The following is a 19109-nucleotide window of genomic DNA, read 5'->3' on the forward strand; positions in this document are numbered from 1 at the left end:
GCGGTTAACTACTTCAAGGCCAGCAAAAGTCAGTTTAAAGTTTACCTGCCTATCAACGGTGAGTGCCGCTCGTTTTGTTTTCTTTTTCTTTTTATCACATATGCTCACTGCAGCTACAAGCTGAGCACCTCCGTGAGGCACCACTCCTCGGCAGTCGCATCCTGACAATTTTAGGTTTGGTGTATGCCACTGGTTATCTGCTCTACATTTTACATTGAACTTTTTGAACTTTGCTCCTTATTGGCTCCGGTAGAGCACACACGCAACCTACTCCTATGGAATCAAATTGGTTCTGTACCAAATATGATGGACAGTTCAGCAGAGTCTGAACTTAAACCGGGAGTAATGGAAGGCAGAGAGGGGCAGACGCATATTTCTTGCAGTGCAACCAAAAAGATATTTACGAAATACTCAGCACAAAAGCTCTGGAGGGAAAAGTGATACAAATGGCTGCAAAAGAAGTCCGTATTTATTGGACAGTCAGCTCGCTTAAATCCTACCAGGAAAGCAAAAGAGTGCCAAGAGGTTTAAGAATTTTCAAGGAAATATCCCAGTTTCAAGAGGACCCACTTTTTGTCACTGAATGGCATCGGATCCACCAGGAATTTTCCCTCACCATTATGGACACAGTGCTAAAACAAAACGAGAAAGAATACGCTAAAATAACAACTGAATTACAGAAAGCAAAGACCGTTTTGGCATCCCGCCATACTGACAGCCAATCGCAAGCCTTTTTGAAACGAATGGATAAAAAACTGACCATAATACAAAATAGCATAAAAGAAAATAAACGTGACAAGTTTTTACGTGATAAGCTAGATTACGACGCAGGCAAAATGTTCAACTGGGGCAACAGACAACAGACAAGGATACGTCCAAAAAGAAGGAAGAGCGACTACTGGACATCAGATTCGGACTCTAGTGCCCATGATGATACCGACAACTCTTCTATGGACATGAGCCCTTTAGACAGGGCACTAGAAGGGGAAGAGGGAATAGTAAGAAACAAAAACAAAAATATAGGGAAGCAAGGTTACAAACGCAAACAGGTATCCTGGAAACGATAGAGGAGGAACCTGTCAGTGAGGAGACCCTGGTGGTTAATTTGTCCGGGATCGAATTGCCCCGGGACTGTGAACGCGTGCTCAATAAGGGCCTCAATTACAGTCTCACGGAACAGTTCGATCCAGTACAATTCGAGATAGACCTATTTAAAGCCACCAGAAAACTTAACCTTAAAAGAATATATGAGAACCCTATAGCTCCCAAAATACCTCCTATCCACCTTGAAGGGGAACGACCTATGAGTATCGGCCCTCTAGGTTTCAGCATCAATGCTAACTTTAGCGATGAAGAAATCTCTTGCCTTGAGGCCTTGACAGATTCCGTGTTGAGGGATCAGGCACAGGATATTGAATGCCCTGCGTTTACAGCGGGGCATTCGCTCCACCTATTGTCCCCCCTTGCCCGCCGGCTCTAGCATTGACCTCTTCCAGCAAAGAGTGTTGGAGGAGGTTAAGGCTTTGGTATATCCCCGTGCTGAAAATAATCTCACAGATGCAGAGAAAAAAGCCTTAAAGTGGCTGAAAAATAGAGAGGATCTAGTGGTGAAGCCGGCGGACAAGGGGGGTAATATAGTGATACTGAGCAAGTCTTACTAGGTTTCCGAAGCACTTAGACAATTGGATGACAGACAGGTGTATGAGAAATTGTGTACTGATCCCACTTGGAAAATCCAAAATATTCTGCGCAGTTTTTTACATACATACGTAGAGAAAAATGTAGTACCACGCCAGCAGGCAGAAAAAACTGCTTCCGATTTTTCCGAGACGCCCCACCTGGTATTTTTTGCCTAAAATACACAAGTCACTGACCCAGCCCCCTGGGCGACCTATTGTCTCCGGGACTGGGTCAGTGACCGAACCGGTGTCCAGGTACATAGACTGGCTGTTGAGACCTATCGTTAAGATGATACCCTCACATTTGAGGGACACGTCGGACCTCCTCCGGTCACTGACCGATATTCAGTGGCAGGAGGAGTTCCGACTCGTGTCCCTCGATGTGGAGAGTCTCTATACCCGGATCCCTCAGGATAAGGGCATTGAGGCAGTGATGGAAGTCCTACAGAATACAGATAGAAGTGAGGACTTCAAGATGTTCATCACGGAAGGCCTGAAACTAATTCTCACTAACAATGCCTTTATGTTCGGAGATTCCTGGTATAAACAAAGGGTCGGTACCGCGATGGGGACCCCAGTGGCGTGTACTTTTGCCAATCTGTACCTGGCCCGGTTCGAAGACCGTTTTGTGTACTCGAGTTTTAATCCATTTCTGAAATATATGCATGCCTATTACAGATTCGTGGATGATGTTTTCATCATATGGTCCAGCGACGAGGCGCATTTCCGGGCTTTCGTGGATTACTTGAATACACAGAATGACATGAACATGCGATTTACTTACCAGTTTGGGGGCAATAAAATCGAGTTTCTGGATGTAGTGGTATCAGTGGTGGAGGGGGAGTTGGTGACGGAAGGTTTTCGCAAGCCGACCGCCGCCAACTCCCTCCTCCATTTCTCCAGCTATCACCCAAGCACAGTAAAACAATCAGTGCCATATGGCCAATTCAGAAGACTTGCGCGTATAAATACCACCTCAATGAGTTATGATAAACAGGCGCAGGATCTGCGCGCTAGGCTGAGACGTAGAGGGTATCCCCCAGACTTGTTGAATCAAGCTATGACAAAAGCGTCACAAGTACATCAGACAGAAGTAAGGGAGGGTAAACCCTCAATAAAAGGGCCCCCACCCTTCGCCTTTTCCTTTAAATTCAGTCCTATGGCCGATAAGATAAAACAGGTCATAAAGAAAAATTGGAGTATCCTAGTGAGGGACGATTCCCTAAAACAATTGAAAGATATGAAACCAGTGATAGCGTTTAGAAGATGCCATACTATACGCGATCAAGTGGTAACTAGCCATTTCAGGAAAAAACGTCTCACATGGCTGTCTGAACAGAGACCAAAAGGGAATAGGAGTTGCAGAAACTGTTCCTTCTGCAGCTTCAATTCCCAATTACAAGTGATCTCTGTTGCAGGGATAGAACATAGGGTTTTTCCACTTATTACCTGCCGCAGCAAATTTGTGGTTTATATAATTTTATGTAGATGCGGACGCTTCTACATCGGAAAAACTATCCGCTGCTTATTTGAAAGATTCCGCGAACACCTAAACTCCTTAAAAACAGGAAAGGGTGTTCCGCGGTTAATAGATCATGTGAATAAGGCACATAGTGGAAATCCCAATGTGCTGACTTTTGCTGGCCTTGAAGTAGTTAACCGCACTGAAAGAGGTGGTGACAGAGAAAGGGAGCTTCTGAGAAGAGAAACTATATGGATCCTACGCACGGATGCATTGGGTCCGCTGGGACTAAATGAAAAAATAGATATGAGCGTATTTTTGTAATGAACCACTCTTGCTTATTGTATTTTCGTAATTTGATTTGTTCTTATTGGTTTATGTATGTTCACATATGCACCTTACATCATTGAAGAGGTCCCGCCTGACTGTAATCCCTGCCCTCCCTCTTGAGAGGCCAGGTGTTGATTACTTAGTAATTAAGCAAATTACTGCGATGATGCGGCTTCCTGTGCACTATAAGAAGGTGCCGTGACCTCTTCAGTGTTGGAAAGCCAGAAGAAGCGCATACACGCGCGAAACGGCTGTTGCTTACCTGCTGCTGTATCTGCAACCCTTGCACCCCCCTCCTGCCATGGAATAAAGTTTACCTGCCTATCAACGGTGAGTGCCGCTCGTTTTGTTTTCTTTTTCTTTTTATCACATATGCTCACTGCAGCTACAAGCTGAGCACCTCCGTGAGGCACCACTCCTCGGCAGTCGCATCCTGACAATTTTAGGTTTGGTGTAGTGCCACTGGTTATCTGCTCTACATTTTACATGGTCTCTATTACATGATTTAGTATTTTCTTAGGTGCAGCATAGATATGCTTAAAGGGGTCCTTCAGGATCTTACTACTGGTGACCTGTCCTCAGGACAGACCATCAATATCTGGTTGGAGGAGCAGTGGACGGAGATGGTCACCACAGAACTGAAAAGGAGCGGCACTGCAGTAACCAGCTCTGTCTGCTACACAAAGGATGAAGCTGTGTAGTTCTGGCACCAAAGCTACACCAAAACAGCTGACTGGCATGGGGGGGGGGGGGGCACTGCCAATGAGATATTTATGGTCTACATTGAGGATAGGATTGATCATCAGTAAAATAAAATCCTGGACAACCCCTTGAAATCTTGGAAAATAATGAAACATTGCTAGAGAATGAAGGGGCCGCTGCATTGACTCAGTACTGTGGCCCCTCCAGTGTTGTTCCCCACAAAGTGACACCTCCAGCACAGCCCCATTCACAGGTCCGTAGAATGGGTCCGGATCCGTCACGCAATGTTGCGGAACAAATCGGGACCCAATCATTCTCTATGGGGCCGGAAAAGATGCGGACAGCACACAGTGTGCTGTCCGCATTTCCGGAGCGCGGCCCCGCAATTGCGGACAAGAATAGGCAGTTCTATGGGGGTGCCGGCCGGATCCGCAATACACTACGGACGTGTGAATGGACCCTTAGGCTGCTTTATCAAACACAGCTATCCACACATGGCTGCAGTAATGGATGCTCCACTGTGTGGTACGCCCACTTTTTCCGGTGGGGCTCTGACTCCTACCAAAGACAGATTAATGGTCCATCACCGGGGTCAGCAACCTTCGGCACTCCAGGCGCTGAGAAACTACAACGCCCAGCATTAAAATGTACTTGGAGGATTCTGGGAGTTGTAGTTTCAGAACAGCTGGAGAGTCGGAGGTTGTCGATCCCTGGTCTATCCTATGGAAAAGTTCCTTTTAGGTCAGAGACACCCAACTTACTGGTTTCTTTGGCACTGGGAGGTTATATGGTGCAGGCCCTAGAGCCAGCTCAAAGAGTTTGTCAGAATAAGGAACAGACTTCTCCACATTTTCCCGGAACCTGGGATCCCAGTTGGCGTAGAGTACGGTGCCCCCGACACCACCACCAGCGAAGAGGAGCCCCGCAGCAATGATCTTCCCAGCAGAAGACCTGCAAGAAAACACACACTTACTGCATAAGGAGAAGTATACACACAGCGGAACCACTAAGTCTGGACCTGCATCTCTTGTGTCAGCCTGGGCTTCTGTTGCCATCTTGGTGACCACCCTTAGAGTACACGCACCCTACGAGAGGCATGCAAAGGATTTCATACATGAGGACGATGCAGATACTTATATTTCAAGGGCATTTTTGAAAGATCCTCCAGAAATAAACCAGTTTACTCCCTCTGACTACAAGCAAATCATTTCCTTATTACAAAAATGTGTAAAACATTCAACTGATAATGCAAAGGTTTGATTCATGGGGCCGGACCACCACTCCCAGATGAGGAGTACCTGGTCCCATGTGTAAGCACATTTGCAGTACCTACCTAATGGAAACCGTCAGTGCCCCATAAATTATTTGTACGGCAAAATCACGTTAAGATTTATTGATTTTAGTCTACACCGTTTATTAAAGGGAACCCGTCATCAACTTTATGCTGACCTTACTGAGGGCAGCATAAAATAGTGACAGAAATGCTGATGTCAGCTAAAAGTAAGTGGTTGCCGCAGACCAGGCCTTGAAAAGAGTCAAATCTACCTGAGATGAGTCCTGGTTATTCATAATCTCCTCTCTCGCCCATCTGCTGATGATTGGCAGTTCTCTCCTAGAGAGAAAGAGAGAAAACTCGGTAGAAGACTGTCAGCCATCAGCAGGTGGGCGGGAGAGCAGGACTTCATGAATAACCAGGACTCTTCTCAGGTGGCCGGGACTCTTTTCCAGGCCCAGTCTGCAATGATTGTGAGGTTGGTTCTCGGCATCCACTTACTTTTAGCTGATGAGTCACACACCGCTGAGATCAGCATTTCTGTCACTATTTTAGGCTGCCCTGTGAGGTCAGCATAAAGTTGATGACAGGTTCCATTTAAAGGGGTTCTACACCTTTTTATTACTAAATGCCCTATTCTTTGGGTAGATCATCAGTATCTGATCAGTGGGGGTCCGACAGCCCCACGAACAGCTGTTTGAGAAGGCAGAGGCGCTCACAGTAGCACCGCAGCCTTCTTGCCGTTTCCCGCAGGCCAGTGAAATCATGACTACCATCACTGGCCTGAACGCGGCTCAGCCCACTGCAATGGAAGCAATGCTGCAGTAACCTGATCAGTCCGCTACACAATGGACAGTGCGGTGTAGTTCTGGCGCCAAAGCTACTTCAGAACAGCTGATGGGTGGCGGTGCAGGGGGTCGCTGAACAGATACAGATGGCCTATTTTGAGGATAGACAAATGGACAACCCTTTAAAGGAGTTATCTCATGACTAATGTAAAAAATTAAAATCAGACATCATATAGTACATGACAACCTCCTTATAACAAAGCTAGAACCAGCCCTGTACCTCACATGGGTCCGGAGATCTCCCCATTCACTGCTCTGCTAGATTTATATCCAGCTGACAGCTCAGGGGGAGTGTCTTTTCTGATGCAGCCCAGGGGGCGTGTCCATGCCCTCCCCGTCACAGCCCAGGGGGCGTGTCCATGCCCTCCCCGTCACAGCCCAGGGGGCGTGTCCATGCCCTCCCCGTCACAGCCCAGGGGGCGTGTCCATGCCCTCCCCGTCACAGCCCAGGGGGCGTGTCCATGCCCTCCCCGTCACAGCCCAGGGGGCGTGTCCATGCCCTCCCCGTCACAGCCCAGGGGGCGTGTCCATGCCCTCCCCGTCACAGCCCAGGGGGCGTGTCCATGCCCTCCCCGTCACAGCCCAGGGGGCGTGTCCATGCCCTCCCCGTCACAGCCCAGGGGGCGTGTCCATGCCCTCCCCGTCACAGCCCAGGGGGCGTGTCCATGCCCTCCCCGTCACAGCCCAGGGGGCGTGTCCATGCCCTCCCCGTCACAGCCCAGGGGGCGTGTCCATGCCCTCCCCGTCACAGCCCAGGGGGCGTGTCCATGCCCTCCCCGTCACAGCCCAGGGGGCGTGTCCATGCCCTCCCCGTCACAGCCCAGGGGGCGTGTCCATGCCCTCCCCGTCACAGCCCAGGGGGCGTGTCCATGCCCTCCCCGTCACAGCCCAGGGGGCGTGTCCATGCCCTCCCCGTCACAGCCCAGGGGGCGTGTCCATGCCCTCCCCGTCACAGCCCAGGGGGCGTGTCCATGCCCTCCCCGTCACAGCCCAGGGGGCGTGTCCATGCCCTCCCCGTCACAGCCCAGGGGGCGTGTCCATGCCCTCCCCGTCACAGCCCAGGGGGCGTGTCCATGCCCTCCCCGTCACAGCCCAGGGGGCGTGTCCATGCCCTCCCCGTCACAGCCCAGGGGGCGTGTCCATGCCCTCCCCGTCACAGCCCAGGGGGCGTGTCCATGCCCTCCCCGTCACAGCCCAGGGGGCGTGTCCATGCCCTCCCCGTCACAGCCCAGGGGGCGTGTCCATGCCCTCCCCGTCACAGCCCAGGGGGCGTGTCCATGCCCTCCCCGTCACAGCCCAGGGGGCGTGTCCATGCCCTCCCCGTCACAGCCCAGGGGGCGTGTCCATGCCCTCCCCGTCACAGCCCAGGGGGCGTGTCCATGCCCTCCCCGTCACAGCCCAGGGGGCGTGTCCATGCCCTCCCCGTCACAGCCGAGGGGGCGTGTCCATGCCCTCCCCGTCACAGCCCAGGGGGCGTGTCCATGCCCTCCCCGTCACAGCCCAGGGGGCGTGTCCATGCCCTCCCCGTCACAGCCCAGGGGGCGTGTCCATGCCCCCCCCCGTCACAGCCCAGGGGGCGTGTCCATGCCCTCCCCGTCACAGCCCAGGGGGCGTGTCCATGCCCTCCCCGTCACAGCCCAGGGGGCGTGTCCATGCCCTCCCCGTCACAGCTCAGGGGGCGTGTCCATGCCCTCCCCGTCACAGCTCAGGGGGCGTGTCCATGCCCTCCCCGTCACAGCTCAGGGGGCGTGTCCATGCCCTCCCCGTCACAGCTCAGGGGGCGTGTCCATGCCCTCCCCGTCACAGCTCAGGGGGCGTGTCCATGCCCTCCCCGTCACAGCTCAGGGGGCGTGTCCATGCCCTCCCCATCACAGCTCAGGGGGCGTGTCCATGTTCTCCCCATCACAGCTCAGGGGGCGTGTCCATGTTCTCCCCATCACAGCTCAGGGGGCAGCTGAAGGATGAAACTGAGCATGTGCGGCCATCTCAGTGAGCAGGACAAAGAAAGAAGAAAAAAAACAGACAGCAGGTGGCGCTACACAGATACATTTTATGGAATAACTCGGTGTCTACGCAAAATTTTGACTTACATGCAATTACAAAAGTATTCAGATCCAGGTGCTGGTTTGAAAACTGGAGAATATTTTTCGTGGGACAAACCCTTTAAAGTGTACTGCAACTGTGTACTTAACATTTGCTACATCTGTATGCCTCATGCCTGATATTAGTGCTAGGGATATGATTTACAGTCAGATGAAGCCTTTACTGTAGACGATTCACCTTCACACTGTAGAGAGGCTTCAGGTTACATATAAAGGGACACGCCGTCAAGGACACAGCGGCCCCAGACCTGAACAGCGCTGGATACCACTGGAATGTGCGTCACGGCTGAGATATGGGGACAAACACAACCCTGCAGACCACGCCAGCACTGCTTCATATACCACAAAGAAAGCGCCACTCCAGGTAACCAGATATTTGGGGTGGTGTTCTTCATTCTGACAACTATGTATTCTTGCAGTGTGATATCACTTCCTAGAAATGCCTACACATAAAATACCAGTAGGCCACATCTAACGACCGAATTGTTCCCATGGAATTAAAGGGGTTCTCCACAAAAATACAGACTATTTTGATTATTTTAGCAAGTGCCCACAGCCTGCCTCCAAAAACAAGATTCCAGTCCCCGGCTTGTTTTCTCACGGCGCTGCATGGTCACATGCTCCACTACAGCCAATGACTGGCCAGAAGCACCACATACAGCTGAAGCCAGTCATTGGCTGCGGTGGAGCATGTGACCATGACCGTGCCCATGCAGCGCCGGGAGAAAACAAGCCGCGGACTGGAACATGGACACAGCAGAGGAGCGGGGTGGTGGGGAGCAGGTATGAATCTTCTTTTTTTGAAGGCAGGGTGTGGGCACTAATCACTATTTCTGGAGAACCCCTTTAAATTGGGTCATGTTTCATCTCAACAGAATTTTTAGATTATTATTTTTTTTTTTTACAGGTCCTGCAGGGCTTGACAGCGATGGTCTAACACAGGGGTCAGCAACCACCAGCACTCCAGGCGTTGTCAAACTACATCTCCCATCATGCACACTTGCTCGGCTGTTCTCTGAACTCCCACAGGAGTGAAAGGAGCATGCTGGGAGTTGTAGTTTCACAACAGCTGGATTGCCGATCTCTGGTCTAACAGGGTGGTAAAGGGGCTGGCCACTACACATCACTAGCATCCATCTAATGATAGGGGAGCAACGGCTGCTTCCTGACACCGCACTCCAAAAATGGTCGCCGCTGGAGGGTCCCGTCCATCAGCGGGCTCCATTCACTTTGGGACACACAGTGGGGATAGACAGGGACACTAGCTGGTCCATCTCTTCCCTGATGGAAGGGACCCCCCCAGCGGCGGCCATTTTTGGAGTGCAGTGTCAGGAAGCAAATGATCAGCCACAGTAAACCACCAGACATTAGCGCCAATTGTTTACTAACGCCTATGGGCAGCTAGTAATATACAGTGGCCACTGTAAAACAGCTTAGGAAAGCGCTAAAGCCCGCCCATTAGTGACGTCACTGGGCTCACTGCTAGGCAGAAGCCTCCCCCTAGCATTCCCATACAGAGACTCTGTACATCATGGATGCTGCTCCGACGCTCCACTTAGAGGGGCTGCCCGGGGTGAAGAAGGGGATATGTCCGGGTTCAGTTATTATTTCACAGCGCTGTCCAGAGATTGTCACAAGGCTCTGTCCCCAGTGCAGATCACAATCTAATTTCAGACACACACACTAAGGCAGCGGTGGCGAAACTATGGCAGGGGTGCCAGAGGCGGCACTCAGAGCCCTCTCTGTGGGCACCCGTACCCTGGAAAAAGTCTATGTTGTACCAATATACCTTAGAATTTTCCTGCCATTTATTAGCGCAGGGCGCGCTATGAACAGCGCAGGCAGCGCACTGAATGCAGGCAGGTTATTATAGCTAAATGATAAAGCACATGGAAGATAGACTATACTGGCATTCAGGTCACATTGGGTGGGTTTTGGGTTGCAGTTTCAGCACTCGGTCTCTAAAAGGATCGCCATCACTGCACTAGTGCCAACATTTTTTATATTGATGACCTATCCTCAGGATCGGTCATCAATATCAGATTGGCCGACTGCCGACACCCCCACCAATCAGCTGTTTGTACGAGCGCTGCCTTCTCTTCTCCGTGTACCGCCCTACACAGCAAGGCACTGTCCCATCGAAGTCCATGGGGATGGCATAGCTGTAATTACACCTGCTCACCGCGGCAAGCAGGTAAACAATGAAGAGATGGCGGCACTCGTTCAAAGCACTGTGTTCTCTTCAAAGAACTGATCGGCAGGGGTGCTGGGTGTCGCCCCACTGACGATTTTGATATTGGGCCCCTGGACTCCAACGGCCAGCAGACCATATGCTGAGACCACCTTGTCCTGGGGCAGCATGGTGGCTGGAAGGTTGCCACTGTTATCTTGCAGCTCTGGGGTCCTGGGTCCACATTTAACATCTCCAAAAACATACCAGAATTTAGATTATGAGCCCCAGCGGTGACAATTCCTATATCCAACCACTATATAAGTGAATAAAATAATAATTCCCTGCAGTGCTCAGAACCACTTTCCACGTGGCTGAGAAGCACCATCAACCACATGCACTGCCACCAATATGAGAATCCCAGGTAGTACCCCCCCCCCCCATGCCCTGGTATACGTCATCAGTGGTGAATCTTAGAAAACCCCTTTAGGCTACGGGTGCAGGTAAAATCCACACACATTTCTGCGTTTTCGCACCAAATCCCATGGTTTTTAGTGCAGATTTGCTGCAGATCTAATCCTTTCATTGCAAAGGGTGAAATCAGCACAAAATAAATACAATTGCACAATTGAATCTACTCTCATTCACTTTGCTTGTACTGTATTAGGGCTCATTCACACGACCGTGGTTTGGTTCCGCATCCAAGCTTGGGTGCGGACCCATTCACTTCAATGAGGGCCGCAAAAGATGCGGACAGCACTCCGTGTGGTGTCCATATACGTTGCTCTGTTCCGTGTCCGTTTTGCGGACAAGAATAGGCATTTCTATAATGGGCCGTCTGTTCCGTTCTGTAAATCGCAGAAGGCACACGGGCGGCATCCGCAATTTGCAGACCGCAAAACACGGCACGGTCGTGTGAATGAGCCCTTAGGCTGCGGTTTTTCTGCACAAGAATCTGCATGTAACCTGCAATGTGTGCCGGTAGCCTTAGAGTATTGCATTAGTCCCGGGCTCCGCCCCCGCGGAGCGCCCACACAGCAGGTAATAAATAAATCAGTGAACACCATACCCAGATGGCTCTGTGGAATAAGCTCTTGTCACTCGCAGAGGGTTGAGCGATTTCTTCACACACAGACATTCCTACAAAAGAAAAAGAAAAAAAAAAAAAGTGTCACAAATGACCCGGCCTGGCCACATAGGATGTTTTATTTCATAAAGTCATTCCTAAGAACATGAAGGAACAGTTACAATGAAACTAGTAACAACATTATCCAATCAGTTGTCAGACTGTGCAGGGTGTAACGCCCATCTGGACCTTCATTGCAAACTGCTAGTAATTCATTCACAACTTCTAGTAGGAATAATAGAGGAATGGAACAAAAGTCATAAGAATAGATGCTCCAGGATTGTAATTACTAAATCGGACATGTCAGGAGAGGTCCTCTTTAATATGCTCCATCTTATCTTCTCATTGAAGAGAAGCCCTGGCTTATTCCCCTCTCCCCGCGGAGAGCACATGAAGACTCAGCCAAGCCGAGCTTGCATGTGTATGAGGGGATTGAGAGAATGCTGCAACGGCTTCTTTGACCTCCAGTGGGGCCTCATTCACACAACCAGATTTTCCTTCGTCATCACATACGCATTTTTTGTGGACCCATAAAAGACAGTAACCCGTACACGGATGTTGTGTGTGTGCTGTCCGCATCCGTGTCTCTGTCTCGCAAATGATAGAACACGTCCTCCTCTTGACGGTTTTGTGGACATGAAAAGGCATTTCTACTATTGGGCCTGTGAAAAACGCAGCATGCACACGGCCTGTATCCGTGGCCAAAAACATACGGTCGCATGCAAGTACCCCAACTTTATTTTTTCGACGATTGCATTTTATTTTTTTTGCCGATAGTGTGATATCTTGATTTTTACAATTTGTGCATTCTTTTATAACTTTTTTCAGGCATAACAAATAAAAAATAATAGGGGTGCACCGAAATGGAAATTCTGGCCCGAAACCGAAAATTCAGGATGCCCTTGACCGAAAACCGAAACCGAAACTGCCTTTTTGCCCAAATACTTTTAAAATACATTTTTTTTAATGATTTTATTAATAATTCTTTTTCATGAATGAAATTCATCTGTGGGTGGCGCTGTTATGGAGAGGGGGATCTGTGGGTGGCGCTGTTATGGAGAGGGGGATCTGTGGGTGGCGCTGTTTTGGAGAGGGGGATCTGTGGGTGGCGCCGTTATGGAGAGGGGGATCTGTGGGTGGCGCCGTTATGGAGAGGGGGATCTGTGGGTGGCGCCGTTATGGAGAGGGGGATCTGTGGGTGGCGCTGTTATGGAGAGGGGGATCTGTGGGTGGCGCTGTTATGGAGAGGGGGATCTGTGGGTGGCGCAGTTATGGAGGGGGGGATATGTGCACTGTTATGGGCATAACAGTGCCCAGATCCCTTTCCCCATAACAGTGCCCAGATCCCTTTCCCCATAACAGTGCCCAGATCCCTTTCCCCATAACAGTGCCCAGATCCCTTTCCCCATAACAGTGCCCAGATCCCTTTCCCCATAACAGTGCCCAGATCCCTTTCCCCATAACAGTGCCCAGATCCCTTTCCCCATAACAGTGCCCAGATCCCTTTCCCCATAACAGTGCACAGATCCCTTTCCCCATAACAGTGCCCAGATCCCTTTCCCCATAACAGTGCCCAGATCCCTTTCCCCATAACAGTGCCCAGATCCCTTTCCCCATAACAGTGCCCAGATCCCTTTCCCCATAACAGTGCCCAGATCCCTTTCCCCATAACAGTGCCCAGATCCCTTTCCCCATAACAGTGCCCAGATCCCTTTCCCCATAACAGTGCCCAGATCCCTTTCCCCATAACAGTGCCCAGATCCCTTTCCCCATAACAGTGCCCAGATCCCTTTCCCCATAACAGTGCCCAGATCCCTTTCCCCATAACAGTGCCCAGATCCCTTTCCCATAACAGTGCCCAGATCCCTTTCCCCATAACAGTGCCCAGATCCCTTTCCCCATAACAGTGCCCAGATCCCTTTCCCCATAACAGTGCCCAGATCCCTTTCCCCATAACAGTGCCCAGATCCCTTTCCCCATAACAGTGCCCAGATCCCTTTCCCCATAACAGTGCCCAGATCCCTTTCCCCATAACAGTGCACAGATCCCTCCTCCCCATAGCAGTGCCATAGACCGATCCCCCTACCCATAACAGCCCCGGCCCTGCTGCTCACTGCATCTTTATTTTACCTTACAATCGTCACGCTCCAGTAACAACTCTGCAGGCAGAGCGGAGGGCAGCGTAACGTCACTTACTCACGTGACGCACCTGCTCCGCCCACTTTATGAATGAAGGAGGCGGAGTAGGCGCGTCACGTGAGTAAGTGACGTTATGCCGCCCTCCGCTCTGCCTGCAGAGTTGTTACTGGAGCGTCACGATTGTAAGGTAAAATAAAGATGCAGTGACTTAAAGTAAACCGCCCGCCCGGCGCGGGTGACAAATCCCACACCCCATATTTTCGGCCGATATGTAACAATATCGGCCGAAATGGATTAGGCACATTTTCGGCCGATATTTTCGGCTGCCGGAATTTCGGTGCACCCCTAAAAAATAATAATAATTTTTTGCAAAAATTTTTTTTTTTCTTCTTGTTAAATAATTAGAAACATAGAATGTGTCGGCAGATAAGAACCATTTGGCCCATCTAGTCTGCCCAATATATCTGAATCCTATGGATAGCCCCTGGCCCTATCTTATATGAAGGATGGCCTTATGCCTATCCCATGCATGCTTAAACCCCTTCACTGTATTTGCAGCTACCACTTCTGCAGGAAGGCTATTCCATGCATCCACTACTCTCTCAGTAAAGTAATACTTCCTGATATGCCGTGTCGTTCTCACTATTGCCGGGGCCGAGGAGCCCACTTCTGGGCTGATGTGTTCCGAGGTTCTCTCCGATCCTGGCGGACGGCTTCTCTTCCACCCAGGGTGATCGTTTGGGCACAACGCCCAAGAGTGCAGGATCACAACTGCTTAATGTAAAATAATGAGTGCTAAAGGGTTAAAGGGAGCGTGCACGTTTAAATGCCAATTCTGTCCAGACACACACACAAAATAAAAAGGAAGCGACATATGATGGACGGCGAGTCTGCTGGGTTCCCGCTATTATGCACGCAGCAGAATCTGTCAAATAGGCTCCTAACCGAACCTCCTCCTCCGAGGGGAATCTAGCCTCAAAATTATCACAATCTGCGGTCATCACCGCAGCATATCCGTCAGAATGGTGGAAACCCTACATACCCAGTTACAGAGAATGGGATCCATCAGGAGACGGTAGTGTCTGGTATACGCCGGATCCGGCAATTACTCTACTCTGTTTCTGTGCCAAAACAGAACACCGGAATCTGCACTTAGCCTTAGGCTACTTTCACACTACACCCTGTACAGAATTATTAGGCAAATGAGTATTTTGACCACATCATCCTCTTTATGCATGTTGTCTTACTCCAAGCTGTATAGGCTCGAAAGCCTACTACCAATTAAGCATATTAGGTGATGTGCATCTCTGTAATGAGAAGGGGTGTGGTCTAATGACATCAACACCCTATACTAGGTGTGCATAATTATTAGGCAACTTCCTTTCCTTTGGCAACATGGGTCAAAAGAAGGACTTGACAGGCTCAGAAAAGTCAAAAATAGTGAGATATCTTGCAGAGGGATGCAGCACTCTTAAAATTGCAAAGCTTCTGAAAAGTGATCATCAAACAATCAAGCGTTTCATTCAAAATAGTCAACAGGGTCGTAAGAAGCGTGTGGAAAAACCAAGGCGCAAAATAACTGCCCATGAACTGAGAAAAGTCAAGCGTGCAGCTGCCAAGATGCCACTTGCCACCAGTTTGGCCATATTTCAGAGCTGCAACATCACTGGAGTGCCCAAAAGCACAAGGTGTGCAATACTCAGAGACATGGCCAAGGTAAGAAAGGCTGAAAGACGACCACCACTGAACAAGACACACAAGCTGAAACGTCAAGACTGGGCCAAGAAATATCTCAAGACTGATTTTTCTAAGGTTTTATGGACTGATGAAATGAGAGTGAGTCTTGATGGGCCAGATGGATGGGCCCGTGGCTGGATTGGTAAAGGGCAGAGAGCTCCAGTCCGACTCAGACGCCAGCAAGGTGGAGGTGGAGTACTGGTTTGGGCTGGTATCATCAAAGATGAGCTTGTGGGGCCTTTTCGGGTTGAGGATGGAGTCAAGCTCAACTCCCAGTCCTACTGCCAGTTTCTGGAAGACACCTTCTTCAAGCAGTGGTACAGGAAGAAGTCTGCATCCTTCAAGAAAAACATGATTTTCATGCAGGACAATGCTCCATCGCACGCGTCCAAGTACTCCACAGCGTGGCTGGCAAGAAAGGGTATAAAAGAAGAAAATCTAATGACATGGCCTCCTTGTTCACCTGATCTGAACCCCATTGAGAACCTGTGGTCCATCATCAAATGTGAGATTTACAAGGAGGGAAAACAGTACACCTCTCTGAACAGTGTCTGGGAGGCTGTGGTTGCTGCTGCACGCAATGTTGATGGTGAACAGATCAAAACACTGACAGAATCCATGGATGGCAGGCTTTTGAGTGTCCTTGCAAAGAAAGGTGGCTATATTGGTCACTGATTTGTTTTTGTTTTGTTTTTGAATGTCAGAAATGTATATTTGTGAATGTTGAGATGTTATATTGGTTTCACTGGTAAAAATAAATAATTGAAATGGGTATATATTTGTTTTTTGTTAAGTTGCCTAATAATTATGCACAGTAATAGTCACCTGCACACACAGATATCCCCCTAAAATAGCTAAAACTAAAAACAAACTAAAAACTACTTCCAAAAATATTCAGCTTTGATATTAATGAGTTTTTTGGGTTCATTGAGAACATGGTTGTTGTTCAATAATAAAATTAATCCTCAAAAATACAACTTGCCTAATAATTCTGCACTCCCTGTAGCGTTTCTGCTGGATCAGTCATCCCCACCCCCGCTATTGAGATCCGTGGGGAAAGCGCAAGTGTGAAAGTTGTGTTAGTGATATGCCAACATTTTACAGGGTACCTTCATTTTCACAAACTTTTGACATGCCATAGCAACGTGTCAAAAGTTTTGATTGGTAGGGGTCCGGGTGCTGACACCCCCCCCCCCTGTGATTGCTAAACCAAGGGACCAGCTTGGCTTTCTATGAATCTGAGCACTCTCCGAGAAGAGCCGAGCAGAAGCTACAGAAAACACATGGCTTGGCTACGTGCTCCTGCAATCACTGACCCCCACACATCTAACATTGTGACCACAGAATCAAGCGGTACGAAAACATGCACTGCGATTATGAGGTTGTAAGGTTATGAGACTATGTGCATGTTTTCGTATCGCTTGATTCGAATAATTTCTTTCTTTTCCTTTATTGTAGACATTATTGACTCGCTGATCTGCTATTTTCGATATTGTGAAAATCCTATGTTATGTGTGTTCCCATGCTATAGTGAAACCAAGAAATCGGTTGGTTTTAATTTTTGTTCCCGCCCATAAGGGGGTGGATGATGTCACTTTGATTAATTGATATGTATATATATGAGTCACTGTGAATTTGAGATGTATCTGTTGATGAAGGCTTTATGCCGAAACGCGTTATTTTGAAATAATCTACTCTACTGCACAATAAACGAGATTAAGATTCGCAACATATTGGCGGCTTGCAGAATTTTTCAATGATATGACATACTGCGACGCAACAGTTGCAGAAAAATCCACCACATGTCGTCGTGTTGCCCTAGCATTAAAAGGGGCAGGTCGCCGCGGAGGTCACTGTTAAGGCAGCGGCGTACTGAGGAGGTCACTGTTAAGGCAGCGGCGTACTGAGGAGGTCACTGTTAAGGCAGCGGCGTACTGAGGAGGTCACTGTTAAGGCAGCGGCGTACTGAGGAGGTCACTGTTAAGGCAGCGGCGTACTGAGGAGGTCACTGTTAAGGCAGCGGCGTACTGAGGAGGTCACTGTTAAGGCAGCGGCGTACTGAGGAGGTCACTGTTAAGGCAGCGGCGTACTGAGGAGGTCACTGTTAAGGCAGCGGCGTACTGAGGAGGTCACTGTTAAGGCAGCGGCGTACTGAGGAGGTCACTGTTAAGGCAGCGGCGTACTGCGGAGGTCACTGTTAAGGCAGCGGCGTACTGCGGAGGTCACTGTTAAGGCAGCGGCGTACTGCGGAGGTCACTGTTAAGGCAGCGGCGTACTGCGGAGGTCACTGTTAAGGCAGCGGCGTACTGCGGAGGTCACTGTTAAGGCAGCGGCGTACTGCGGAGGTCACTGTTAAGGCAGCGGCGTACTGCGGAGGTCACTGTTAAGGCAGCGGCGTACTGCGGAGGTCACTGTTAAGGCAGCGGCGTACTGCGGAGGTCACTGTTAAGGCAGCGGCGTACTGCGGAGGTCACTGTTAAGGGAGTTGGCTGCTGTGGAGGTCAAAGTTAAGGGGGATGGGCTGCTGTGGAGGTCCCATTTTAAAGTGGCGGGGCACTAGAGTTCACTGTTAAGGCAGCGGCGTACTGCGGAGGTCACTGTTAAGGGAGTTGGCTGCTGTGGAGGTCAAAGTTAAGGGGGATGGGCTGCTGTGGAGGTCCCATTTTAAAGTGGCGGGGCACTAGAGTTCACTGTTAAGGCAGCGGCGTGCCGCGGAGGTCACTGTTAAGGGAGTCGGCTGCTGTGGAGGTCAAAGTTAAGGGGGATGGGCTACTGTGGAGGTCCCATTTTAAAGTGGCGGGGCACAGTGGGGGGGGGGGGGAACTGTGGAGTTCACTGTTAAAGGGGCAGGGTGCTGTAGAGGTCACTGTTACGGGGGATACTGTCGATATCTTTTAACGACACACAGAAACATTAAATGAAATAGATTAAATATACCCGAGCGAAGCCGGGTCCTTCTGCTAGTGTATTATAAAAGTATCATAGTATGATAAAAAGATAAAAAGAAATGACGCAATATAACCACAACCATTACAATCCATCCCATCTGTAAAATTAACACAGATCCCATGGAAAACCAGCGCTCGTACAGTTACATCTACTAATAAAAGAAATAAGTTATGCCACAAAAAGCACGTGAGGACATCGGCTCTTGTCTTACCTTCTATCAGCTTCTGATTGGCTTAGCACAAGACAGATTCTTACGTCACAATTCTGGTACAAATTATCGCATATTTGGCTACACCGCAAAAAAACGCCAGAAGCAGCGATTACCTCGCTCCTGGGATGTAACATTTGAAATCCAGAGCATGTCCGGGTTTTGTGCGGATTTGTTTCCAAATACAGACATTACAGTCTGTGCAGAAATACTGAAGGCAGGAAGAAATCCGCCTGTAACTCTTGAAGGTCTATCATCAGGGATCTCAATACACTCGTCTGAAGGCGGCCGAAGGGACCTCGTGGCCAAAACTTCAATCTCTCAACATCCAACCTGCATGACCGCTGTGCTGGGTACATCTATGCTGCTCCCCCCGTCTGTGTA

General features: G+C 49.6%; 1 protein-coding gene across 1 annotated transcript in view; it reads right to left on the minus strand.

The window, feature by feature from the left end:
- The window catches only part of IMMT (inner membrane mitochondrial protein), a 44486-nt gene that overhangs the window by 16284 nt on the left and 9093 nt on the right, over positions 1 to 19109 (minus strand). Inside the window, 2 exon segments of the mRNA XM_040419279.1 lie at positions 4935 to 5124; positions 11636 to 11706. Coding sequence (XP_040275213.1) covers positions 4935 to 5124; positions 11636 to 11706 — 261 coding nt within the window.

This window comes from Bufo bufo, chromosome 2, assembly GCF_905171765.1.
Source record: "Bufo bufo chromosome 2, aBufBuf1.1, whole genome shotgun sequence".
Lineage (NCBI taxonomy): Eukaryota > Metazoa > Chordata > Amphibia > Anura > Bufonidae > Bufo > Bufo bufo.